The sequence below is a fragment of the Rattus norvegicus genome, chromosome 2 (assembly GCF_036323735.1).
Source record: "Rattus norvegicus strain BN/NHsdMcwi chromosome 2, GRCr8, whole genome shotgun sequence".
Classification (NCBI taxonomy): Eukaryota; Metazoa; Chordata; class Mammalia; order Rodentia; family Muridae; genus Rattus; species Rattus norvegicus.
The window spans coordinates 114,387,208-114,413,279 of NC_086020.1; the positions used below are offsets into that span (position 1 = coordinate 114,387,208).

A 26,072-nucleotide genomic window follows, 5' to 3' on the forward strand; every position below is an offset into this window, starting at 1 on the left:
CCCTAACCTGTCTGTTTTTATGTCCATAACCATGCAGACTTCAAGACTTCAGTTATGCTAGATAGTATGGAGAGAGCACACAAGCTTGGCATGTTTTGATTTTAGTAGAATTGCCTTTGATTTCTTTCTGTTTAAGTTCATGTTGATTGTGGGCTTGCTATAAACTGCCTGAATTGTATTTAGGTATCTGTTTCATATCCCTAATATCTCCAGACCTTTTAATTATGAAGGGGTGCTAGATTTTGTTAAAGGTCTTTTCTGCATTTAATGAGAGGATTATGTGGGTTTTGTCTTTTTGTTTGTTGATATGATGGATTAAATTTATTTCTGTATGTTGAACTATCCCCGCATCTCTGAGATGATGCCTACTTGATTATGGTCGATGATCTTTTTGATGAATTTTTGGATTCTGTTTGCAATCATTTTATTGATAATCTCTGCCTCATGTTTATAAGGAAAATTGGTCTGTAATTTTCTTTCTTTATTGGGTCTTTATGTGGTTTGGGTATAATGGTGACTGTAGCATCATAAAATGAATTGTGCAGTGCTGCTTCTCTTTCTGTGTTGTAGAATAATTTGATGAGTATTGGCATTAAACCTTCTTGAAAGTCTGGTAGTATTCTGGGCTATATCCATCTTGCCCTGGGCTTACATTGATTGGTGGACTTTTAATTACTGTTTCTAATTCACTAGAGGTTATAGGTTTGTTTAAATTACTTATCCTTACTTAACTTTGGTAAGTGGTGTGTATCAAGAAAATTATCCATTTTTAGATTTTCGTATTTGATGGAGTACAGGATTTTAAAGCCTTCCTCATGATTCTCTGGATTTCCTTGGTCTCTGTGGGTGTGTCCCTCTTTTCATCTCTACTTTGTTAAGCTGGTGCTTCTTTTTTCTACCTTTTGGTTAATTTGGATAAGGGTTTGTTAATCTTACTCATTTTTGTAAAGAATCAACTCTTTGTTTCACTGAGGGTTTTTTTTTTTTTTTTGGTATTTTTGTTTGGTTGCTTGTGAGTTTAATTTTTTTTTTCTGTATTCATTCCTTTTGGATGTGACTTCTTTTTTTTTTCTAGAGCTTTCATTTGTGCTGTTAAGTTACTATTATCAGATTTCTCCTTTTTAAAAAAAATGTTTGCTGTTTGTTTTTTAATGTAGACAATTTTTATCCTGTGGTGGTCAGATAGGATGCAGGGAGGTTTTTTTTTTTAATTTTCTTATATCTGTTGAGACTTGCTTTATGTCTGACTGAATCTAGTTTTAGAGAAAGCTCCCTAAAGTGCTAAGAAGAAGGTATAGTCTTTTTGTGTTTAGATGGAATGTTCTATAAATATCTGTCAGGTCCCTTAGGTATATAATGTCGGTTAGCTCCAGCATTTCTCTCATTTGGATTTTGTCTGGATGGCCTGTCCACTCATTGGAATGCAGTATTGAGTCTCCTACTTCAGTGTTTGACAATCCATACTAGATTTAAGCCGTAATAGGCTTTCTTTTATAAACTTAGTTGCCCTCATTTTTCATGCATAGATGTTAAGAATTGCAACGTCCTCTTGTAGAGTTTTCTTTTGTTTATATAGTGTCTTTTGCTATTTCTTCTGACTAGTTTTGGTTTGAAGTCTATTTTGTAAGATATTAAAATGCCTACGACACCAGCTACTTTCTAGGTCTGTTTGTTGGAATGTATTTTCCATCGTTTACCCTTAGGTGATTGATGTCTATTGCTGAAGTGAAGGGGTGTTTCCTGGGTGCAGCAGCGGAAGGGTGGAGCCTGTTTTTGATTCTGTTTTGTCTGTGTCTTTGTATTATGAAATTTGAGACCTTTGATGTTGAGAGATATTAATGAACAGTGTTTGTTGATTCGTGTGTGTGTGTGTGTGTGTGTGTGTGTGTGTGTGTGTTTCTTCTCTTTTGATTTGCTGGTCTGGGATAAACTATTCCTTGTATTTTCTTGGGTGTGGCTTAACCATTTTAGATTGGAGTTCTCCTAGCACCTTTGGCAGGGCTGGATTTGTAGATAGACATTGCTTAAATTCGGTTTTATAATGGGTTGTCATTTCTCTACCGATTGTGATTGAAAGCTTTGCTGGGTATAGGAGGCCGTGTTGGAGTCTTTGCTTTCTGTATAGAGTCTGCAGCCTCTCTGCCCAGAGCCTTCTGACTTTCAGAGTCTCCATTGGGAAGTCAAGTGTTATTCTAATATGTCTGCCTTCTTATGTTACTTGGTCTTTTTCCCTTGTGGCTTTTAATATTCTCTAGTTGTTCTGTACATTTAGTGTTTTGCTTTTTTTATGTGCCAAAGGGAATTTGTTTTCTGGTCTGGTCTCTTTAGTGTTTCTCTACTTCTAAAAGCCACCAGCAAGATGGCACAGCAGGTAAAGGCCATTCCCATGCTGACTTTGCAACCTAGGGTGGGTCTATGGAACTCACAAAGGTAGAAACAGCATGCTTAATTCTGTAAAGTTGTTCCTGCTGTCCACATGTGTGCTGTGGTACATGCTTTCCCCTTCACATATCACATGCATGCATCATCCACTGCCCCCCACCACTATCATCATCATCATCATCATCATCATCATCATCATCAGAATAATAGTAATTTTAAAGTTTTAAGTCGGGCCTGATGGCATAGGCCTGTAACCTTAGTTACTTTGGTTTTTGATGTTGGATTTCAAGTTCAAGGCCAGTCTGGACAACTTAGCAAGATTATCTCTCAAAATAAATTAATATAAGAAAAATATAGGAAAAAAAATCTGGGGGCAATGTAAACTGGGGAGAAGGTTCAGCTTGTAGGTAAAGTGTCCCCTATGCAAGTATGAACACACTCATGACTGTTCCCTGATTTTCACCACCAGATTACAAAATGTCTGTGGATACAGCTATGAATTAGAGAGCTAGTCTGTGTGTTCAAGGCACTAGGAAAAAGGGGTAGATGCTGACCTGAATAGTATCAGTAAACACTAGTCTGGGCATGGATGTCACATAGGAGTATAAACCCAACATTAGACAGAGGCTGAGGAAAGAGGATCTACACAGTGAGATGTGATCTTAAAAACATTCCAAGGCAACAGATGAGGGTATAGCTCAGTGCAAGACCTTGGATTCAATCCCTAGAACTATGATATCAATTCAAACAGCAACTGCTTCCCCTTCAACTCCCAAATACACTGAGAGTTAGGACCTTTGCTTTCCCTTGGTACAAGGCAATCTGATCACTTCTCTTTTACTATTAAAATTCAAAGTGCCATTAGATTGTAAGACTTTTTAAAGCTCTATACCTAAAGCAACAGTACAATCTGTTTGACAGATCCCTGCAGCATATGTTCTACTGGCTAGCAGTAGTGTATATGTGTAGACTACCTGTTACTTAGGGGATAATTGGACCCTTTAATGATTGGATCTGATCACTGAGTAAGTAAATAATCACTGATACCATTCACTCAAGAGGGGTTATTTTAAAATTAAATTTATTTATTTTGGAATTATTTTTAGATATCATTTTTTATTCTCTTTTCCATTTAAAGGTGAGTCGTTCATCTTTGCTGATAGAACAACCTGTGAAAAAGAGGCCTCTTTTGGATAATCAGGTGGTAAATTCGGTGTGTGTTCAGCCAGAGCTACAGAATAACACAAAGCATGCAGATAACTCGTCCGACACAGAGATGGAGGACATGATTGCTGAAGGTCTGTGGCTCTCATAAACCCTTTATTCAACCTCGGCTTTTACTGCTTAAATGGGGTGTGACTTCTTAGTCTCCATAGATTTTCACTTGGAAAGAATTCAGATCTGTTTACATACTCACTGTATGTATTTGACTAGAGTAATGGACAAGCAAACCAGTCTTATATTAAACAACAACAATAAAAAAAACCCTAACAGCATTGGTCTTGATTTGATTTCTAGGCAAGGCAAGTTCTATCATACACGAGAGAAAGTATTTTAACATTTTTTGAGTCAGGAGAACCAATTAAAAAGCAGACCTAAGTAACATGAATATTTTATTGATTTTGCTTAAAAATATAGGACATCTCTATAATTTGGTTTTAAACTTGCCCTTATTTTGATGTCTGATATGAGATAGAGGTTTTGGGTTTTTCTTCAAAACAAGCATGTGTGGGTTGTGTAGAGCATAGACTTTTAATCTCAGGGTGATGGGTTCAAGCTACACATTGAATGCCAAAATGTTGTTTTTAAAACAAGATCCCAAATGTTTGGTTTACTAAATGAAGTCTCAGGAGCCAAATGCCGCGGTGATAGACCACTAGCTGAGAGAGGCAGAGAAAGCACCCACCTGACCTTTCTTCTCCACTAATGTCTCAGAAGGAAACAACTCCTCCTCTCTGTCACCCTCCTCCTCCTCTTGTTCATCCCCCTCCTCCATGCTGTTTTAAATGCCCTTCAACTCAAAGACCCGTTTTTTCTCTTTCCTGAGCTTTCTTATGTTCATTCTCTTATCAACTGGTTGCTTGCTTTACCTCTTGACTTTATTTACAGGAAGTTTATTTACTTCTTGTTTACAGGAAGTTCTTGGATTAAAGGTCTGAGCCACACCACAACAAGAAACAGGTTTTTCCAGTTCACAATCTCAGGGTTTACAATGTGATCAAATCCTGCAACAGTGTTGTCTTTATTGTAACCAGCTAAATATTCCAGTTACATTAAGGAGTTCTCTTCAGTTAATAGATGATAATATCTGTTTTAAGAGAAAAGTACTGTTACTGTTAATCTCTTTACTGTCAAAGACCTCAACTGACTATATTCTAATACTGAATATCCCATTTAAGTTGAAGTGATAAAATGGCTGAAGGAAAGCAAATACAGGTACATAGAAAAATGATGTTCTCTGGTTTGAGTTTTCTATTTAAAATCAAAAAATTGGAGAGATGGCTCCGTGGTTAAGAGCACTGACCACTCTCCCAGAGGTCCTGGGTTCAATTCCACATACTGGCTCACAACCATCTGTAATGGGACCTGACACTCTCTGCTGGTGTGTCTGAAGACAGCTACAGTGTACTACTCAAATATGTAAAGTAAATAAAATCAGAAAATTTTTGTATTGTTTCTTGTTTTTAATGAGGCTCTGAATGTGGTTTAAAAATTAGCCAACAAAACAAACTAGCTGTCTCATGTAGGAGGATCTTCATGAGATTGTTCTTGGTCACTTCGATCATGGCCTGCAGTTGCTGCTGCCTACAACAGTAAACTCATTAACACATTTCTCTTCATAATTATCCTTAGTATATCTAAGTTAATTTATTCTTTTACAAATATTTATTGAGTTTGTGTTACTATATTGTGTGTCTCTCTATATACATTGTTAAGTTTAGCAAAATGGCAAATTGGTAAGCACATAGCCAAATTCCCTTTGACTCCTAAAGGGTGGCACCTGCATAGTTGGTATTTGATAAACTTTTACGGAGTATTCATCACTTTTACTCTTATTCGAACAGCCAAACCTGCAATACTGTAACATTTGATTTTTACTAACTTTTGGTTATTATTTCAAGCAACTGAGCAGGGCCACACTCACCTCATGCATCCTTTGCTTTCCTCCCTCTCACCCTCCCTTTTATAGACTGTCTTCTCATCCTCCTCCTCTGTCTTCTGTCTTTTCATCCTTCTCCTCTGTCCTCTGACTGTCTTCTTATCCTCCTCCTCTGTCCTCTCTGAATTCTAGCCATTTTATTTCACCAAGACAGTGGGACATCGTAAAAGCAGGTATTTTCTAACAAAATTAAATAGCAAAATAAATTCTTTGGTATAGTACCTGATCCATATTCATATTTCCTCAGTTACTAGAGGCATGCTCTTTCACAGTTATTTGATTAAAATCAAGATCCAAACTAGGTCACTATGTGTTGTTGTAAAAATATAAAAAATAAAACAGTGTTTTTACCCTCTCTAGGTCCACACCGCAGTGCCTCAAAGCAAAGTCAGTCAGCAAAGCCTCTCACCCGCTTTGCTCCATCCCATATCACACTGCTGAAGGCCTCTCTCTGAGCCTGGCAGCAATCTCTCTACCCAGCTAGTTCCCAAGGCTGGTTTCCATGCCAGAAACACACATCCCAATTCCGTGGCGGCCCAGACTAGCTGCCGCACACTCTCTTAAACTTAAATCGCCACAGGAAAGAACACACAACACAATAACCTTTGATCTAGCTGATAAGATATAATTGCCCACCTAAACATACAAAGCCCTGTACACATCCATCCCTTAAGAACGTTCATAACAACCTGTAAGAGTACAGCGTGGAATCCTAACGTCAGCTTCTACATTGTCCTGCTACAGCTTCTCTCTCTGTCCCTCCTCTCCCTCCTTCCATTTTAGTCTCTTCCTCTTCTTCAAACTTTACTCCCGCCCATCCTTCCTTCTCGGCCAATGATAGGCCTCCTATCCTGTACCTGCTCTCACCTATATTTTACAAATTAAATGGGGAGAAAGTTCTGGTGAAGTCACCTGAATCCTGAGTACTCGATTAGGCAGCTGTCACTATGGTGGTTTTCATTGTTAGACTTAAATTTCATGTAATTCTCAGATACATGTTTTTAGTTGTACATGTGATTATATGTGAGGATACTTATCTGAGATGAAAATCAATAAAGAAGAATGTTTAGGTATTCCTTTTTCTTCCTCTTATTTGTAAAACCTATGTAAATGAAGGTTCTATGCTAAAACATGTTTATCATACCTCTGGCGAACACACCAGAGGAATGGAAGTCTGGGAAGTTTTTAGCATGTTTCATGATAGTCGTGGTTTACAGTGGACAGTGTATAACATATACTTGGAAGCTGGGGTTACAGAGCAGCAAGCGTTAGCTTTTCAGTGAATGTCCCGACAGTAAGGACACGGGGCTGGCTGAAGTTACAGCCTGGTGCATTTCTTACATTGCTGAGGTTGGAACTACATTTTATAAAAGAAACAATGAGGCAGGCATAGACTTAAGGTAACAGGAAACCAGTTCTGATTAGGACAGGAAAGTGTGCAAGGATGTGTCTGAGTGCTGAGGAGTGTAGGGGTGTGAGTGAGGAACCATGGGAGACCGCTGGGCTCGGCGCCTGCAGCACCTGGAAGGAAGATCTGTGACTTGAGGGAACTTTACAGAAGGCTTTTGGCAATTGTCAGAAACTGAAAGGGCTTTGGAATTTTGCTGGTCATCTCTCTGTGGGATGTATTTAGAGGTTTGTCATATAGTTGACATCTGTAGTCAGAGTGTGATGAGGAAGGAGAGATCAGAACAGTGAACAGTTCAGCAGGACGGGATGCCACAGGAGGGGCAGGAAGATAAAGATGGTTAGTATATTTCATAGCAGAAGAAATATTACAGAAAATGCTAACATTTTAAGTACTTGATAGTTTTGACTTTCTAAGGCCATTTTATAATTTCAGCATTTTTATTACAGCATACACCATTGTTCATACAGTATAATGCAGAGTAAAATGGTAAGCTACTTAGTAGCTTTGGGTAGGCAAACTATTAAAATTCATGTTACATATAAATCTCTTTGTAAAGGATTGTTGTCCTTTGCTTTTCTGTTACTGTGATAAAACACTGACCAAAACCAGCTTGGCTGGTTTAGTTGCCTTACAGATGTTATCGGCCCTTTATCACAGGAAGTTCTGAGGCAGGCACTGAAGCAGAGGCCATGAATGAACACTGCTTACTCCGTCTGCATAGCTTGCCCAGCTTGCTTTCTTATATAAAACCCAGGAGCAGTGTGGCACTGCCCATAGTGAGCTGGGCCCTCCCATATCAATCTTTAATTTAAAAATGTCCTACAGAAAATGCAATGTTAAACGAAAAAAAATGTCCTACAGACATGCACAAGGGCCAATCTGATGGAGGCAGTTCCTCATTTGAATTCCTTCTTCTCAAATGACTCTGGGAAGTTTCTGTCACATAGACAAAAAACAAAAAGTGAAGAAAAAAAGAAAGTGAAGAATGACCAGCTGTCTGTAGTTAGAAGTCCACTGTTATTAGTTAAACTTAGATGGGTTTATCTTAAGTTTATTTGGTTTTCTATGCTTTTGCTGACAAATGTTAAAAATAAACCCAAGCATTAGGATAGGAATTATTATTTTCTACCGGTATTGGGGTTGGAACCTGAGACTTACACGTACTAGGCAAGTACCTTTGAGCAACTTGCAGAATGGTCTCTTGGTCATTCCATCAATGGTAGCAGTTGAGTGAGTTCTGTCTCTGGTCCAGGCTTTCCAGATCAGTTCAGGTGTAAGTGATAACTCCTGGGCATGAACAGCAAATTCCAAGGGCAGATGTGAAAATTAGGAATGACAAGCAACTTTGTTGAAGCCATCTTTTGGTTTTTGGAAGGGGCAAAATTTTCCAATTTTTATAAAAACTACATTTAACTTTGTTCTTTGAAAATATCATACATGTATATTATGAGTTTTGATTAAATGCACTCTGTGTGTTCCCTTCAGCTTTTCCCAGATAATTTCTCCATCATTTCCTTCCCCCAACTTTGTGCCCCGCCTCCACTGAGTTCAGTTAGTGCTACCAGTATGCACATGGGTTTGGGGTCAACTGGAACACGTGCAAACTACCAGGGGTCACAAACCTGAGGAAAACATGACTCTCCTTCTCCAGAAACTATCTGCAGACAGTAGCTGCATGACTGGGACCCTGTGACAGAGACAGGGACAGGGACAGTTTTTATTTTACTTCTTACAGTTGTATCCACATTGTAACTAGATCAATGGTCCTTGCATATATACCGAGGTAGTTGAGTCTACATACATACCTGCTTACATACATACCTGCTTACATACATACCTGCTTACATACTTACTTGCAAACATACCAAGGTAGAGAGTCTCCTTAAATGGCCACTCCTGGGCTGAAGATGTAGACCATTTGCCTAGGATGTGAAAAGCCCTAAGTCTGATTCCCTACACTACATACAAAATACAAACCAGCAAGGTCACTTCCTGCCCTGTGATTGATGTCATCAGTAAAGGTGATGCACGTGGAGCCCTACCGAGCCAGCTATTTCTCCACTTACTTCAGTGCTTTGGGGACGATCACGCAGAGGGAACTGCTTGCTCTAGGTGGTGTTCCTGAAGCAGGAGATAAAGAGTGAAGGAGAGGGTTTGGATTGGGGTTAGATCTTACTTAGCAGGGAACACTGTAGAAAAGACACCAGTAGTTGTACTTTATGAGTCTGTTTGAGATTTAAAAGCAGAACTAATTTCATTTAATATTAAAAGGAACTTTTATAAATTAGTTATACATATCTTTATGATATTGGTTATACATTGCAGGTCCCTTAGTTAAATGTTTTATGTGTCCCACTAAAATAAACATGTTTCTCCACTTTGAAGCCATTCTCCTCTCCATTGGGATTTAGAGGGTTTCCACGCTTTAGAGAGCCACACTCATATCCTGTGTTCTGCTGTCTGCAATGCCCCTTCTAGTGGGCAGTGGGTATACCGCACTTACCTTCATTTCTCTGTGATTATAAATCACAACCTGTTGTATGTACATTTTAGACATGCTGGGCTCTTAGCAAAACTAATTTTTACTTATGTGTATAAGTATACTTACTATATAGAAAAAACCAAAATGTTTATGTAGAAACAAGGAATTAGTAATAGCCTAGCCAAGTAGCTCTGGATTCAAAAAAGGTGAAAAAATATTGATCTGTGTTACATATCTAGAATTAGAGGCTGCAGGAAATTTTGACACACCAAATGTTTGGCTTTTTCCCTCCTTTTTTAGAGACATTGGAAGAAATGGATAGTGAGTTACTCAAGTGTGAATTCTGTGGAAAAATGGGATATCCTAATGAATTTTTACGATCAAAACGATTCTGTACTATGTCATGTGCCAAAAGGTATGTTGGTGTGCTTGGATTTGCTTAGGGAGAACCAGTAATTTCTGCTTCTGTCAAGACAGGTTACAGTTGAGCATAGGTAAGAGTGAGGTCTGGTGACACAGGGAAGGTTAGGTGTCATCTGCAGCAGTCCACTGCTGTGTCATTACTAGAATTTGCTGTGTGATAAGTACGTATAACAATGCAGTTTTAGAATACCCTGTAGTGAAGCAGTGGTCATCTGTGCAAGGATGTGGTGTGGAGAATCTGTCCTGTAGCATGACTAGTATGTTATAGAATCTTACTAATTACTAATTAGTAATTAATTTTAAAATTATTTCTATTTGGGATCTTGCTGTATAGCCCTGCCTGGCCTAGGTTTATGTGGACCAGGCTGGCCTCTGGCATTCTCTGATCCTTCTGTTTCTGCCTCCCAGGTGCTGGAGTACCAGGTGAAGCCAGGTACCAGCATGCCTAGGTGAATACTAGTCTATAAGGATTAAATATGGGGCTGGAGATAGCCTAGCAGTTAGGATACCTGATGCCCTTGGAAGACCCAAGTGTATTTAGGGTGATTATTTTGAAAATTATTTTCTCTTAAGAAGCCAGTGAATTTCTTGATTGAACATATCATTTTGTATAGTTGCTGCAGAAGTACAGTTAGTTGAATTTACCTTTCTTAAGTAGAAGTAAGTTTTTTCAAAAGTGAGCTCACTGTTTCAGTCCATTACTCAAATGTTTATTCATGAATAGTGGCAGGTCTATAATTGGATTATGTTGGATTTATGTTTTAACTTGAATTTTCAGTTTGCATAAAACACACGAAAGAATGGTAGTTTTCTAGCGCTGATTAAAAATATTTAGAAGTTTGGGAAATAGTTTGTCTTTGAGGATATTCTAAACCTCTTGACTATTTACACATATACTAGGACATTTAATACTACCTATCATTACCCTTCTCCCAGAGATGATGTCTGATCAGGCACATAGTATACTTGAGATGATCCTCCTTAGAAGCATGGCTGAGAGAACAGAAAGAGGCTATGTCAGACCAGTGAGTTACTGCTGCTGTTTACATGGCTACTTAGCTGTCAGTCTCAGAGAGCTAACTATTTAACTATGCAAGGATTAACCATGCGTAAAACTAGTTCTCTCCTCAGTAGTTAAGTTTGGTCACCTGATGTACTAATTAGAAATCACAACATTGCTGAATCCACAGATAAGCCCATAGTGTACACAGCAGGAGTGTTAGTTATTTTAGTAGCTCTGAGGGCACATTTGCATTTTTAGAAGAGAAATAGTCTATTAGTTCTCATAGTATTCTTTATTTCAATCTCTGATATGTTCATAAAACATAGGTGAGCAAAATCACTTGTATTATTCTAGAATAGTTATCAATAATAAAATTAATGTGTGAGTGTTTTGCCTTCAAGAATATATGTGCACTGTGTGTATGCCTGATGTGAAAGGCAGAAGGTTCAGATGGTTGTGAGCCTCCATTGTGTGCTGAGAACCAAACCCTGGTCTCTACATGTGTATCTGCATCTGCAGACATCTGTCCTATTACATCTGCAATACACTTCTGCACATCCTTCCCACATACACTAAAAAGAACAAGACAAAGCAAAACTCTAAAGTATCTCTTCTGGAATGATGAACTTTCTTGCTGCTTTGCAAATTATCTTCTGCATTTTACAGGTTACTCATTCCTGTATAATCAGGAGAAAATTTCATTACCTTCTTATAGGTGTCTAGTGTTATGTTGAGGAATACTCTATGATGTACACAGAGGCCATTTTTTTACCTAAAGCACAGATAAGTTCATTCAGTAAGACAGAGTACTGTGTGAGGTGCTACACTAGATACTAAGTGTCTGGTACTGACTGTGTCACAGTTGTACTTTAAATAAGATGGTACTGTGTGAGGTGCTACACTAGATACTAAGTGTCTAGTACTGACTGTGTTACAGTTGTACTTTAAATAAGATGGTACTGTGTGAGGTGCTACACTAGATACTAAGTGTCTGGTACTGACTGTGTCACAGTTGTACTTTAAATAAGATGGTACTGTGTGAGGTGCTACACTAGATACTAAGTGTCTGGTACTGACTGTGTCACAGTTGTACTTTAACGTTACAGTAAATACTATGTATAGGCGGTCCCATATATTGCTTAATTTTTCTTTCTTGAATTTCTTAGGTACAACGTTAGCTGTTCTAAAAAGTTTGCACTTAGTCGTTGGAATCGTAAGCCTGATAATCAAAGTCTTGGGCATCGGGGCCGTCGTCCAAGTGGCCCTGAAGGGGCAGCGAGAGAACATATCCTTAGGCAGGTCTGTAGAAAGCTTGCTTCAATGTACAATGTCCATTTCAGAAATGCAAGGGAAGTGCAATGCTGTATTTTACTTGTACTGCATTTTCCAGCTTCCAATTACTTATCCATCTGCAGAAGAAGACTTGGCCTCTCGTGACGATCCTGTGCCGTCTGCTATGACGACTCGCCTGCGCAGGCAGAGTGAGCGGGAAAGAGAACGCGAACTTCGCGACGTGAGGATTAGGAAAATGCCTGAGAACAGCGACTTGCTCCCAGTCGCACAGACGGAGCCCTCCATATGGACGGTCGATGACGTCTGGGCCTTCATCCACTCTTTGCCTGGTATGTGATTCACCATGCAAGCCTGAATGTTTCTCTGGTGCTTTCACAAGAAAGTGATGTTAAATCTATCCACACCTTTGGCAGTAAAGGTTAGAGAACAGTGCATGAGAAAATTAAATGGTGTTTGGTTTGAAGTGTGTTCTTCTTTCTCTTTCTCATCTCTTCAGCACGACTGTGTATTCTTTCATACCTTAACAGGACTGACTAGTCCTGCTTCCTCTGTGGCACCCAGCAGGCGGGTGTCAGCGGGCTGTCTTCTCCGGCCTGACTCTCAGGAGCCAGCAGTGTGAAGTAGACACTTCCCCGCTCCACTTTGCTGTGTTGATGTTCTATTTCCTTAGTTAACTCCTTGTGAAACTGAGACAAGGAAGGCCATATTGTGTGAATTTGTGAAAGCTAATCAATCCTATAGAATTTTGATTTCTTTGTAGAAAGCTATATTCATCTGAATGCTGAGGGTAGCCTAGGTTTCCCTGTTCTATTTTTGGTATATTTCTCACCAGCTTCAGCTTCCTGTTTCTTTAAGCAACAGCTTTTTGTATCTACATTCCTCTAAGGGATTGGCAGCCAAAGAAAATGGGGCCTTGCTTGCAGTGAGAGCCATACTAAATGTATGTTAGGATACTGTTCTTAATTTGTAAAACACTGGTCTTATGAACCTAGAAAATGAGGTTTTAAAGCCATGTTCTGTTCTGGTGTCATTGTGAGTTGACTCAAAGGCACACATCTCACTTGGGTGATTCATCAGTCACTTTTCAAGTGAGCTAACCATTGAGATCTCGCTGTCTTCCTGTGAAGGTGACCAAAGTTTTAGAAGCAAACAGAGTTGAAGGAAATACATCTAGAAATAATGATTTTAAAACTGCCACTGTAAATTTTACCTCACTGACTGAACTCTGAAATTTTATTATTGTATCATAGCTTTTCTAAATGCTAATTTTAACAAACCCAAGGTATGGTTCTGTTTATAGGAAGAAAGAATTGTTTAAAGGAAGACTGTTTCGTGTAAATTTGTAAGCACCTGTGTAAGAAAACTGAGGCGTGTGCAAACAGTGGACCAGTATGTTTAGATTCCAAATTTGGTCTCTTAGCAAGGGTTGAGGGTGGTGGGCTGACAATTGTTTTAATATTTAAGGAAACAAAACCAAACTTTAGTTTCAGACCAGCATAGCAGTCTTGAGATTAACACTGGAGTCCAAACTGATCATCCGAGGCTTTGCATTTTGCCTCCTTGGGTTTGTGAGCCTGGGTTGTGACTGGGGCAGAGATATCTTTTCCTTTGGGCAGGGGAGTTGTTTTAGGTATGTTTAGTGTAACTGGTTGTTCCAGATAACCAGCACCTGTCCTTACCGCTGAGTTGGGTCACTTCAAGTGCTGTTCTTTTTGGCAGTTTCCTAGCGTCCCGGTGTTTGTGCCACTCTGCACTGCTTCATTAGATCCTAATGGGCTCATGGGCTGTGTCTTGTTCTTCCTTCATTTGAGTTCAACAGCCATTCCAAAACTGGACACTCTTGGCTTCCTGAGCTCGCCTGCATCTAAGAACATAATATATCATTACAAAGGGAAGACTTGATTAGCTCTACTTATTGCTGATGAAATAGGAATATTTCTAAATTGCTTTGACAAACCAAATAATCCTGTGAGCTCTGTTACTCCCTTTCTAAATGTTTTTCTCGGAGTAATGCTCTCTGGCTCAAGGTAACTCTTACACTAGAAGAATGTGTTTACCTTCCTTTCTGCCTCTCTGGCATTTGTAAATGCCTTTTTGAGCACTGTCAGGGTTACTTCTTTTCTCCTGAGCAGTCTTTGCACGATTTCTCAGTAGGAACTAGTTTATCTGTTTTCTGATTCTGCGTGTTTCTTCCAGATAGGACATGCTTTCTTGTAATCAGGGTGCCTGTGTGTACTGCTGGTTTCTGTTATCTTGGTGTATCATGTTAACACCCCTGTGGGACTGTGTTGAAGTTTCCAAGCAGCAGACTCGCATCTCAGAGCTGTCACCAGAGTGGAAGGGAACACAACCTTGTCCCACAGGAACACTTGTGGTTCCAGCAGTTGCACGTTGTCCTCCCCAGTGAACTGCCCTGTTGGAAAGTTATTCTGTGTGGATCAATGGAGCCGTGGATTTGACTTCTCTGTAGGGATGCCAAGGAGGAGTTGTCCTTTAAAGTCCAGTTGTGTGCTGTCTTCCCGATGTGATTACTCTGCCGTATTGAGTGGCCCTTGGTGTCTTTTGTGCAGCTTTAGTGAAGTCAATTTGTACATAAAACGTTTTGATTTGGATTACAAAGTGGGAGAAGTGACTGAGCTCTGGAGAATTCAGGCAGGATGGCGAAGGCAGCGCCTTCCGAGAGCTGTGTGTGCCTGGTGTGGGTGAGTGGTGCCCACAAGTCAGGGTGTCAGGAAGTCACAGAGCTCCTGCTCTGGGTATCTTGAATACTTAAACTAAAAAATATCTTTGTTTCCTTCACAGTAAGTTCCAGATGTAGACTTGTTTGTCCCCTCCCTTTCCGTCCTATTGTAATGATACTTTTTGTAGTTGACTTGAGAAAACTAGGATCTAAAAATATGACAATAATGTATACTGTTTAATTATGCTGTTTCCCAATACACTTTAGAGATATTTTGCCATTTTTCTTGCTATCTACATCTGAAAAGGAATCTCAGTCAGGAGAAACAAGAGAGCATGCTGGGTATTTCCTCAAGGGGAGCTCCTTACTTCTACCCCAAATGTAACTCTTGCGGCCATCACTATTTGCTCCTCCTGATTTCTGAATCTAAGTAAAACATTTTGATTTGGATTACAAAGTGGGAGAAACGTGCTGTTCTTAAGCTCACTTCGTAACTTCACTGTTTGTAAGGAAAGCTGCCATGCTCTTGTGTTGTCCCATCCCTTCTTCGGGCTCTATTACCTAATGCTGAGGTTTCTTTCTCTCTCTTCTTTCCTTTCCTGGGTTCTTGTAAATAAGACTGGAGAGAAGAACGTTAGTTCTTTCATAAAAGAAGGATGAAGTCCCAACTAGATGCAAGGTTAGTCAGTTTTGTTGAGAGCTACCTCTGGGAAAAGAAAAAGGGCTTTTTCATGGTGAGTAACCCTGTTCCATCTCTATGGTTTCTTATATGTGGTACATGGGCAAAGCCATATAAATTTTATACAGGATTTTGAAGTATAAATTGTTGAAAGTCTGAGAGATTACCAAAATAGAGACACGGAAAACTGCTGTGTTAGAAGCAGTGAGGAGAAAAGAAGAGAGTCACTGAGGGACGCTGAACAAAGTGTTCACCACACAAGTGAGCACACCACTGAAAGGTGTCTGTCTGTCACAGCCACAGGATGCTCGCCACAGTGCCTTCTCTTTCTTCAGTGTCTCGTTTCTTCACTTATCATTGCACTGGAGCGCTTCAGCGCTTCTGGGCTAGAGGGTCAGCCTTGTTGTCTTAACACAAGCCAGAAAGGAGAGTCGTTCTGATAAAGTGCTGTATTCCAGGGTCCAGGTTAGCCACCTCTGTCTCTCCTCATCCGATTCCTGAGGTTCCTCTGGAATACTGACTTGAGTACAGCAAACGGCCATAGAGCTGCTAGGTGCTGTTCTTAAGCTCACTTTGTAACTTCACTGTTTGTAAGGAAAGCTGCCATGCTCTTGTGTTGTCCCATCCCTTCTTTGGGCTCTGTAGTTCATTACCTAATGCTGAGGTTTCTTTCCCATGATAGGGAAGTGACTGGGTAAGGTGGCTGTGCACGTTGGTAGACAGGAGAAGCAGTCAAGGTTTAGGTAGCAAGAGCCTGCTTTAGTTGAGAGCCGATGCACCGTTTACTTGCAGGAGTCTACCTTGCAGCTTTGCAATTCCAATGGCAACTTGTTTTCTTACCAAAAGTAAGCGTGAGGAGTGCTGGAGATGCGGTGAAGTGTTCAGGAGTAGAGTATCGCCTGCCATCCCTAGGGCTCTGGGTTCCGTCCCCAGCGCCACTTAGGAAGGGGGAGGTGTGCATTGTGCTGCTTTCCTGTAATCCCAGCATGATTGGGAAAGCAGGAGAGTTAAGTGTAAGGCCACCCTGGACGACCAGGCTGCTATGAGTCATGAGTGAAAAGTAGAATAGGTCGAGGGACACTAAGCTCTGAGGTTGATGTTCTCAGTTGAGCAGCATGAATTATGTCAGCAACATTATAACATGTTAATGCGCAGTCCTGGGGGTTTGTTCTGTCCTTCGGGAACAGTGAGGATATTGTTAGACATACCTGAGGTTATGCAAATCCAGAGAATGTGTGGGTGGTGATGAAAGTTTAATCTGAAGTTTGTGAAAATATTTCCAAATTATTATTTGTGGTAAAACATTTTATTCCTCTCTACCTGTATGTGGATTTATGTTATGCAAAGATGAACCCCTGAGGTGTAAAACCTAAGCAGTGCAGCTCGTTTTGCATGGGAAGCAGCTGTGTTGCCTGATCCCTTTTGCTGTTATCTGTGTAATGGGAACTCTTTCTTGGGCTTTGACTACTTCCAGGATGAACCCCAGGCCTTGGAGCACATCGGCTTCTCTATCAGCCTCTATCAGCCTCTATTGCGAGCTCTCACACTCGGTGACTGCAGAACCCCATCCAATTGTTTGTAACTTTGTCTTCTCATGGGATTGCAGGCTGTCAGGACGTTGCCGATGAGTTCAGGGCACAGGAGATTGATGGGCAGGCACTGCTCCTGCTAAAAGAAGACCATCTCATGAGCACAATGAACATGAAGCTGGGCCCAGCCCTGAAGATCTGTGCACGCATCAACTCTCTGAAGGACTCCTAACAGCAGCCAGGCTTTGTCTCAGTCCATTCCTCTTTCTCGGTGAAGGTAAAGCCTGATGGGGCTGAGAGCATCGGACTGATGGGGGAAGGCCAAGTGCATTGGGACCGCCACGGCCAGTGCCGACATTTCTCTTCAGATGCCCTAACTCATCTTATGTTCTCATAATTAGCGACCGTCGGTGGTGTTAATTTTACCAGTTACAGACTACACTGAAAGACTTGTTACAGAGGCCCATATTTTTCAAAGAAACATGTTATACTAGATAATTTTTTAAAGGTAATGTTTATCATTAATATAAAAGAATCCTTTTAAAAATAATTATTGATTTACACTCCCCCTCCTTTAATTCTCTTTTCTTATACATTTGTCTACCCTGTTAGTTTTCTAAATGTTGTCATAGAGATATAGGATAATTTAGGAGCCCATTGACAGAATTGAATGCAATGAAATAGCAGTATGTTTTTAAAAGTATCTTCCACAGATGCTTTGGTTGTGAAATGGGATTGTGTTTTAGCATAAGGAGTATTTTTGAAGGTTCTCAAGAGTCTCGTTCTAGCCTTTGCCCAGATTGTCACAACTGACAGTTTTCCTCCTGGCTTGTACCTGAGAACAGTCGTTCTCTGTGACAGCATGTCCTCCAGGGGACAGCCGGCAGTTGCTACACACACTCTGGCTGCCACAGTTGGGGCTGAGTTTTGGGGAGGGTTGCTACAGGAATTGAGGCATGGCAGCCAGCTGGAGATGATGCTGACTATCCTCCTGCACATAGGATGTCCCTCTGTCACCAAGAATGATGTGCTATAGATGGCAGTGGTGCCATGGTTAAGAAGCCTGGGCGAGCAAAGTACTGTGTGTTGCTCTTTTCACCGCAGGGACATACATAAAAGATGGGCCGGGCCAGGAGGATGGACAGTGAAGGATCAGCTAAGTGGCACTAGAGCTCTGCAGACGTAGAGTTTAGTTTTACCGTATACTAGAAAGGAAAAGAAACCCATAAACTTGGCCTATAAAGCTAGCCCAGGACCTCAGGTCATGGGCCTCTGGTGTGGCCCCTCTTCCTGACTCTGCTCCCATGCACTGAAAGTGCTCCATGCAGTCACGCCTCAGAGCTTCTTCAGCAGCCGCATGGCAGTGGAGATGGGAGTCCCTTGAAGCAGCCCTGCTGCGTCTGGCTAGAATGCACAGTTCTTTCTCCCTTACTAAGGCTTTGGATTCTTCCCACAAAGTACTTAAAGTGATTTAATCAAAAGTTTTCATTCAGGGTTGGGGATTTAGCTCAGTGGTAGAGCGCTTGCCTAGCAAGCGCAAGGTCCTGGGTTCGGTCCCCAGCTCCGGAAAAAAAAAAAAAAGGAAAAAAAGTTTTCATTCATTCAACAGTTTTCTGTTAGGACATTAAGCCAAATCTTCCTGTGGATGCTCTGAAATCTTTCTAGTGCTGGGCATCAAAAGATTTGCTGATTTTGTTTGCTTTCTCTATCTTTCACCACGTTTGAGAAATCTGAACAGTTGGAGGGGCATGTACGTATCCTTGGCACAGACATAAGAGACAGCAAGAGTCTGAGCTCTGTCATCTTTCCAGCACTTTTCAGAGACTGTGTTGGGTTAGTAGAAGACTAAAAGATGTCGCAGACATCGCAGATAAATTTATCTTTTGGCTCTGTGTACATTAGAAAATGTTGGTTATTTTTATACAAAATATAGCGGATAATTTTTTTATTCTTTAGATGCCTCTTGTTTGAATGTCTGCTTTGTGAGATTGTTGGTGTAGTTTTAGGAGGTGTTCACTAGCTCTTGTGGACTCAGTGTAAGTGTCTGAGGCTCCTGTTTCCGACTACAGTTATAGTCTCCTTGTTACTGTACAGCCAGCTTCATTTATTAGTACTGAGTCATCATGGCCGAGTGTCATGGCCGCTCCTCCTCCTCCTCCTCCTAACCCAGGCTGTGCAGCACTAGGAGATTGATGGCTGCCTCAGCAATAAGGCCTCCCTCCCACAGTGCTTGCACATAGCCTTTGAGGCACTAACTCTGCACTTGTACTAACGCCAGCTCATCGTGTGCGTATGAGAAACCTGCGCCTAGCACTGTCCTTAACGCCCTAAACAGTTTACACGAGGGGTCTCTCCTGGAGGATGCCTTCTTGCCCTTCATCTTAGAAGTAGTCCAGATCTTCTGTTGTCTGCTCTTAAATTTAACTAACAAAAACACTTTTTTCTTACAAGGCGGTTATTTTATTTAGAAGTGGCTCGTTTGCTGTTGGGTAGCTTTCCCATCGCTGTAGGTGCTTCTTTCTAGGTAATTTTCAGTCGTACTAATTTGAAAGCTTCAATTACGTGATGTGTTTCCCTGTCTCCCCAGCATTAAGCTGTCAGGGTGACACAGACAGGAAGAATGCTGGCTTCATCTCCTTTCATATTACTAAGCACTTAGTAACTTTCTTGGAGGGAAAAATATGACAAGCAGGAAGGGAACATGGCTTCTTCCTAGTTTTGCTTCTTGAGTTTGCCTTTCCTGACTTGAAACCCTTCAACCACTGTGGGACACACTTTTCACATGTTACTTAAGTTCTGTGTTCTTAGGAAAATAAACAGCTGGCTTGTAAAGGTTACTTTATATGACAACTTAGACACGCTTTTCATAGACACATGTAAGGCACATGGCACAGCTTCATCAGCACAGCAGAGACACAGCTTCAGTGACAGTGACTGATGTGACAGTGACACAGTGACACACAGTGACAGTGACAGTCACTCCCGCAGAACTGTGAAGTCTAGGTTAAAGGGCTGTCATCTGGGAGTAGAGGTAACAGATCAAGAGGAAAGCGTGTTAGTGAGGCATCTGGAGAATGCAGGGCAACGGGGACCTCCTCCTCTGCTCAGTTCATCATTACAGCCCTGAATGATTCATGATTTACCTGAGTAAAAAGAAGGGATTTTCTGTTTCTCCTTTGTTTCTTGTGTTGGGAGAGTGGTGTGTGAGACTGTATCGTTATCATGACTTTGAATAACCATGGAGTCAGTCTTCATCTAGTCAGTGCAACATTTAGTCACATATCGATTTATAAACACAAATCTTGGACTGAAATCCTTCACAGGACCCATGTTCTCATAAGCTCGTTAGATTGTGCATCTCACAGCTGTCTCCAGTACCTGAACTCTCTGACTGCTAATACTCTTAAAGCATCTCAGACATGTTCTCAGCTAGGGAGCTGGCTACATGCTGTAGTCTGAAGACTTGGGGATGCTAGCAACACTTGGCTGCCGACTGCTACCGTCAGCTAGCATGGGATGGCCTCACCTCATTTCCCACACTGAGCCCCATCAAGCTCCAACCCCACCTCCAATAAACTGCACAGACTTCTTCTTAGTTCTTTACTGGGGCTTGGGTAGCATCCTGACTTGGAGAGCTTCAGGCTTTTGTGATGGACAGACCAGTTGTATTTCAATGGAAGTCTTGTCCATCCATGAACATCCTTTCCTAGTTTCTTGAGTATCATGTCTGACTGTGTGACTCATTCCTTGAAGGCTTTTTGGGCATGGGGGGAAGTAGAGTAAGAGACAGATAGGAAGATGATATTGCTAGCTAAATGAAGACATTAGCACGATGGTGGTCCTCAGTCACTTAGAATAATCCTTGGTGATGGATGGTTGGACAGGATGTTAGTAGTTTGGTTTGTCAGTACTCGGGATTGAGTCAGGGCCTCATTCTCCACCTCTGAGATTGCACACTGTAGTTTTTGCTTGTTTGCCTGGACTAACCTGGAATTGTGGTCCTCTGACCTTCTCTCAAGTGCTGGAATTTAACATCTGTGCTACCATGCCAGACCTAGCTCTTGTGGTTTTCAATTGTCAAGATTTGGTTGTAATCAAATTAGCTATTTCTCTTTATCACCTGACCTGCTCTGAAGAGTGCTGGTATTCCTAGTACCACTGGCACCCAGGTTGAGGAATCCTGGATTTTTGAAGATGATAATCAGAGGGAGAGAATCTGTCAAAATGTAGATTTTGTTTGTTATGATTGAGTGGCCAGAATGCAGAGGCATTTCCAGTCAGATATGACAGCTGACTCAGTATTGCTGCCAGTCTTAAGGGAAGGCACTGTAGGACAGTGTTGTGTCCCATTCTGAGCCTGGTAACTGCAGGTTTCTCCTGACTGGTGGACTCCAGTAAGCACAAGCCTGCCTGTTTTCTTGGGGTAAAGCAGAATGTATCATGACATGAACTCTTTTAACTCACAGTCAGCAATACTGATATTATCACTCCATTTAGGATATTTTATTTTATCTCAGAGACGGGTTTTGAGTTTAGATGAGTACAAATAAGTACTCAGAACAGTAAATGTCTTTTGTTATTCAAATTTAATTTTTAACTCATTGAACCAACACTTAAGGAATTCTCTGGGAAGAGATTTCTGGTGTTAGATTATAAAATGCATTGCCATATAGTTTAGAGTTGAAATAAAAGCTGTTTTCCAATTAAAAATGCTGCAAATTCTGCCATTTTAAAAAGTGGCTGAAATAGTGACTGAAGTAGTAGGCTTATCAGCTGTACACGCAGTTTTACAGTTATGTCTCCTTAACATTGTACTAAGAGAAAACTTTTTCTTTTGGAAAGTTATAAGATCTGAGTTTATCTCCACGTATTACTACCATCGTGTTCCAGAGAAAGCCATCAGGAGGCCCCTGCCCTCTGTTGGCACACACAGCTTCCCTAGAGCAGTCTCATTTGCACACTCTGGCAAGGGCCATACCTAAGGGAAAGTGTTTCCACAAGGGCTTCCCTTTCTTTCTCCTTTGGCAGCTTGTGGACGTTTTATTTTATTTAAAATACAATTTGAATAAAATGTTAGGCACTAAACGAGCTTCTATATAACACTTTATATTTTAGGCAAAGGCCTTTCTGTTGCTTTTCAAGTGTAAACCTACTGCTGTCTATGATATTCCTGATATTGGGCATAAATCTATAGAATGAGAAAATAGTATGTAATGAATGAACTTTAATTAAAAATCAGTATAAACTTAAAACATCCCTATGCTAGCATGGCATGGTTTTAATGACGTGTAAGGGATGTAGGTCGGTCCTTCTTGCTGTCTGACTTAGTCCCAGCCATCGCCCTAGGTGTTCATAGCACCTTTGCTTTTGTGCTTCCTGGGATACATCAGTGTTTCGTGGACCTTTCTCTGACAGTGGTGCAAGAACGTCATGGAAGGATACATGAACCCACTGAGGAAGGAAGGGACTTTTTAAATTTTGCCTCAAGTAAACTAAGTGTGTACAGTGTTTCTCCTTATACATGATGCTGTGTTAGTGTTTGGGTAGTATTACAGCGAGAAGATGGAGAGGAAGCGGTGAGGCTTGGAGACGGCAGGCCAGCCTGTGACACGCCGGGCAGCTATTTGGCTTTGTCATTTCAATGGACGGTGTGACTGATACCTGTACTATTAAATAGGCTGATTTGGTTTTTTTTTTGGCCTAAATCATTATTGAAGAAATATCCTCCCCCAGCTTTAAAGTTACAGTCCTGAGCTACATAATTGGGATTACCACTGGGCTGACTGAATGAATGCCCTGCCACCCGGGAACTGGGGTTTATGACGTCCGAGGGCTCAGTCACATCACCACTCTCGTCCTTCCCATCAGTGGACCATCTCCTTGACTGTTGACAACAGTCAGACTACCTGCCGTGACCGACTGCCGTGAGACTGTTGTGACAGCCATTGTCAGGACCGGTCCTGTACATGGTGTATGGGTGGCAGGATACAAGAAGTCGATGTGGAATCATTGTGCATTTTTATTTGTAAAAGTTTATATCCAGTATTGACAGTGGAACAGTTTGGAACAGTATTGATATTTGGAACAGTTTTCCAAAACAGAATCATCTGAAATGAGGCAGAGACCGAGACACTACTGCGGCCTTCCCCACAGTGCTGAGTGTACTATAGTGCATTAGAGACGGCCACTTCTCAGACAGGGAAGACCCAGAAAGGGACTGCACTGCACCGGGAATGAGGAACTGGTGACAGAAAGTAGTTCCTAGCTGGGTGGTGGCTCATGCCTTTAATCCCAGCCTTGGGAGGCAAAGGCAGGCGGATCTTTGTGAGATCGAAGCTAGTCTGGTCTACAGAGCAAGTTCTAGGACAGCCAGGGCTACATAGAGAAACTCTGTCTCAAAAGCCACCACCACTACCAACAAAAAGCAGACCCCGCTGCACTGACACGTATTTAAGGAGTGAAGATGGAGTTAGAGTCAGTTTGATGGGGTGAATCCCATATCCGCCTGGGATTCTGGGAGTCAGGCCGCAAGTCTTGCTTTAAATGCTAACATCTGTTGTTACTCACATTCTCTATAAAGATATAAAATTATATTTTAAAGACTTTTATGTATCAGAGCTATAGGTTTTTAAAGTGGAGAAATGCCCAAATAAATTGTTAAATTACAATATATAATAGGTGCTTTCAAATTAAGGTTTTTTAAAGTTATAATAATCTAAATAGCCCACTAATCTGATCTTTGTAAATTGTCCCACGATTCTGGTTACTCTTAAGGTGTTTTTTGAGTTTTTGAAAGTTTACCTAGGTTGTACAATATCTTCCTGTGCTGTTTAGATCTCTGTTGCATACATGCTGTTCTCGTGTCTGTGCTCTTAGAGCTTTAGAGGTCAGCTGAAAATACGGAGTGCAGCTCTTGTGTATGATCCCACACTGATCGAGTAGACTGCCAGTCACCTCATTCAGAACATAGGTCTGGGTTTGTACAGTAGGGGACTAAAAATCAAAGTTCAGAAACTCACGAAGTGTGGGGATTGTGCTAGAAATGAGACTGTGCGTTGCAGACAGCCATGCACGGGGTAGCTCTGACTTCAAGCCTCTTGGACTGGCTTAGAATGCTTTGCCTTCTCACCACTTAAAATTTGTTTCACAAAGGCAGGTTGCTGGGACTAATTATTTTTTAATGTTTTAAACCCATTTTAAAAAGTCTTCCTTTTGGTTTTGACCATTGTTCTAAAATCAAAGTTTTACAATAAAAAAAAAAAATCCCAAAAGACGATTCATCAAGGAAAAGAGCATAACCAAGGGGGAAAGAAACCATGTTTTAATCTTAAAGAAAGCCAATATGAAGGTGGTAATAGATGTGTCTTACAGTGGACGCTGTATTAAGAGTCTTCCTCACAGGAAACAACAGTTCTAGCGCCCGTGGCATAGATTCCTAGATGGCGCCCAAGCTACAGTTACACAGTGTATGACCTAAAATGAAGTTAATTTTGCATTATAAGAGCACACCGTTATCTATGTAAAAAGTGTTCATTTGATGTATTTTTTTAAGAAGAGATAAAGCACTTTCATATTAAGTAGCATGTGTGTGAATTTTAGACTTCCTATGTGTGTCTAGTCAGTGGAATTAAAGGAGCGTCAGATGTTTGCTGGCGATGTTAACTGCTAATGGAAGCACTTTCTCTGCTGCTTAGCCTCGCTTGGATTGCACCTTTGTTACTGCACACGTTCACAGACAGTATTGTAACATGGCTTCGAGTGGGTCTGGGCGGACGACTAGTGTTGGGCCTACAGGATCTTCTATTTATGTCGTTTATATTACGATAATATATTGTAGACCAGTTGTAACTTCAGTTCTTTACAAATAAAAGCCTGACTGGTTATTGAATGTTCATTTCTTTAAGCCTTTGAGAGACGGGGAAATCTAATAAAGACCTTAATGGAGGGCTGAACTGGCTTTCAATTTCTTGCTATCTAATCTACAAAAAGCACATTAAATTCAATATAGTTAAGTACGTTTCATTCTTGTGTTATGGCCATTTGGAAGGCAAAAAAGCACGGAGAGGGAAATGTACAGCAGTGATTTAAAAGGGCCAGCTTCAGATGTCCGGATTGCACATGCACACGCAGCGCTCAGTGCAACCTATTGAGCTTCGTCGACAGTGGAGGGAGGGCTTGCCGCGCACATCGGGTGTGCCGGCTGTGGACATAGTTGTATCTCTATGGCTGCAGTTTAGAATCAGAACAATATAATTTTTATACCTTTCTAAAAATTAAGATCTAATTTTTAAACATTTTAAATACTGTATCTTGCAGCCTAATGATTAAGCTCCCTTCCTTCCAGCAACACTGGCCATAGAGCATATGACTCAAATCAGACCAGTCATTTCTTAGGTTTTATATCTGAAGGTAGGAGCTTTAAAGCCTGGCTTGTTGGTAGCCATTGTGCCCTCTGAGTTAGCAAATGACACGACACCACAGAGCGTCTTCCAGTTTATTTTACCACATTGTTGTCACAGTGCCCTTTTCCTTAGAATGGCTCGGATTAGGTTTCTATCACTAGATGTTATCTGGAATGTTCGAGAACTACATTTTCAGACAATATGGATTATCCCTTATCCAAAGCATTTTAGACCAGGAATGTTTACCTGTGCTTGCAGCTCACTCAGAGAATTCCTGATTATCCAGTAGCATGGCCTACTTGTCTTTCTAGGTGGCTGGTGCTGACCTGAAGACCTGTATGCTCAAGGAAACGGGACTTCAGTTCCTTAAGATGTTCATCCCATTGACACCGTGTGTTTGAGTGGAACTCAATTACAGAAAGGCGTTGTCTTGAGAAACAGTGGGTGGGACTAACGAATGTTTAGCAGAGTAGAAAAAGCAGAACTCTGCAGTCAGGGTTTGAGCGAGCTGGGGCAGGCTGCTTAACTGATGCTTTAGTTTTCTTACCTGCAAGACGACGTGACCAGAACACAGCAGCACTGCCACGTGTAAATGCTTCCTCAGTGCCAGGCACACAGACCTGCCGGT

The 26,072-nt window shown here is 41.1% G+C and overlaps 1 protein-coding gene and 1 long non-coding RNA gene across 12 annotated transcripts in view; one reads left to right on the forward strand and one right to left on the reverse strand.

The window, feature by feature from the left end:
* Positions 1 to 24,925, forward strand: part of Phc3 (polyhomeotic homolog 3) — a 74,953-nt gene extending 50,028 nt beyond the window's left edge. For 8 of the 10 annotated variants that reach the window (XM_006232226.5, XM_006232227.5, XM_039102233.2 and 5 more), the window contains 5 exons: positions 3,521 to 3,680; positions 9,736 to 9,850; positions 12,028 to 12,160; positions 12,252 to 12,483; positions 17,120 to 24,925. In XM_006232226.5, coding sequence (XP_006232288.1) covers positions 3,521 to 3,680; positions 9,736 to 9,850; positions 12,028 to 12,160; positions 12,252 to 12,483; positions 17,120 to 17,274 — 795 coding nt within the window. In that variant the 3' untranslated portion in view covers positions 17,275 to 24,925. Of the gene's footprint in view, positions 1 to 3,520; positions 3,681 to 9,735; positions 9,851 to 12,027; positions 12,161 to 12,251; positions 12,484 to 17,119 lie in introns of those variants that run through there. The other 2 variants (NM_001107662.1, XM_063281763.1) reach the window with 2 other exon arrangements.
* On the reverse strand, positions 960 to 17,121 carry LOC120100793 (uncharacterized). Of its 2 annotated transcripts, none has more exons than XR_005500849.2 (3): positions 14,212 to 17,121; positions 13,834 to 14,018; positions 960 to 9,074 (listed from the first exon to the last, which is right to left on the reverse strand). It is a non-coding gene; the product is annotated as an uncharacterized LOC120100793 (long non-coding RNA). The 2 variants fall into 2 exon arrangements; XR_010063802.1 differs by having other exon boundaries at positions 960 to 7,889; positions 8,129 to 14,018.
* Positions 24,926 to 26,072: the final 1,147 nt, after the last annotated feature.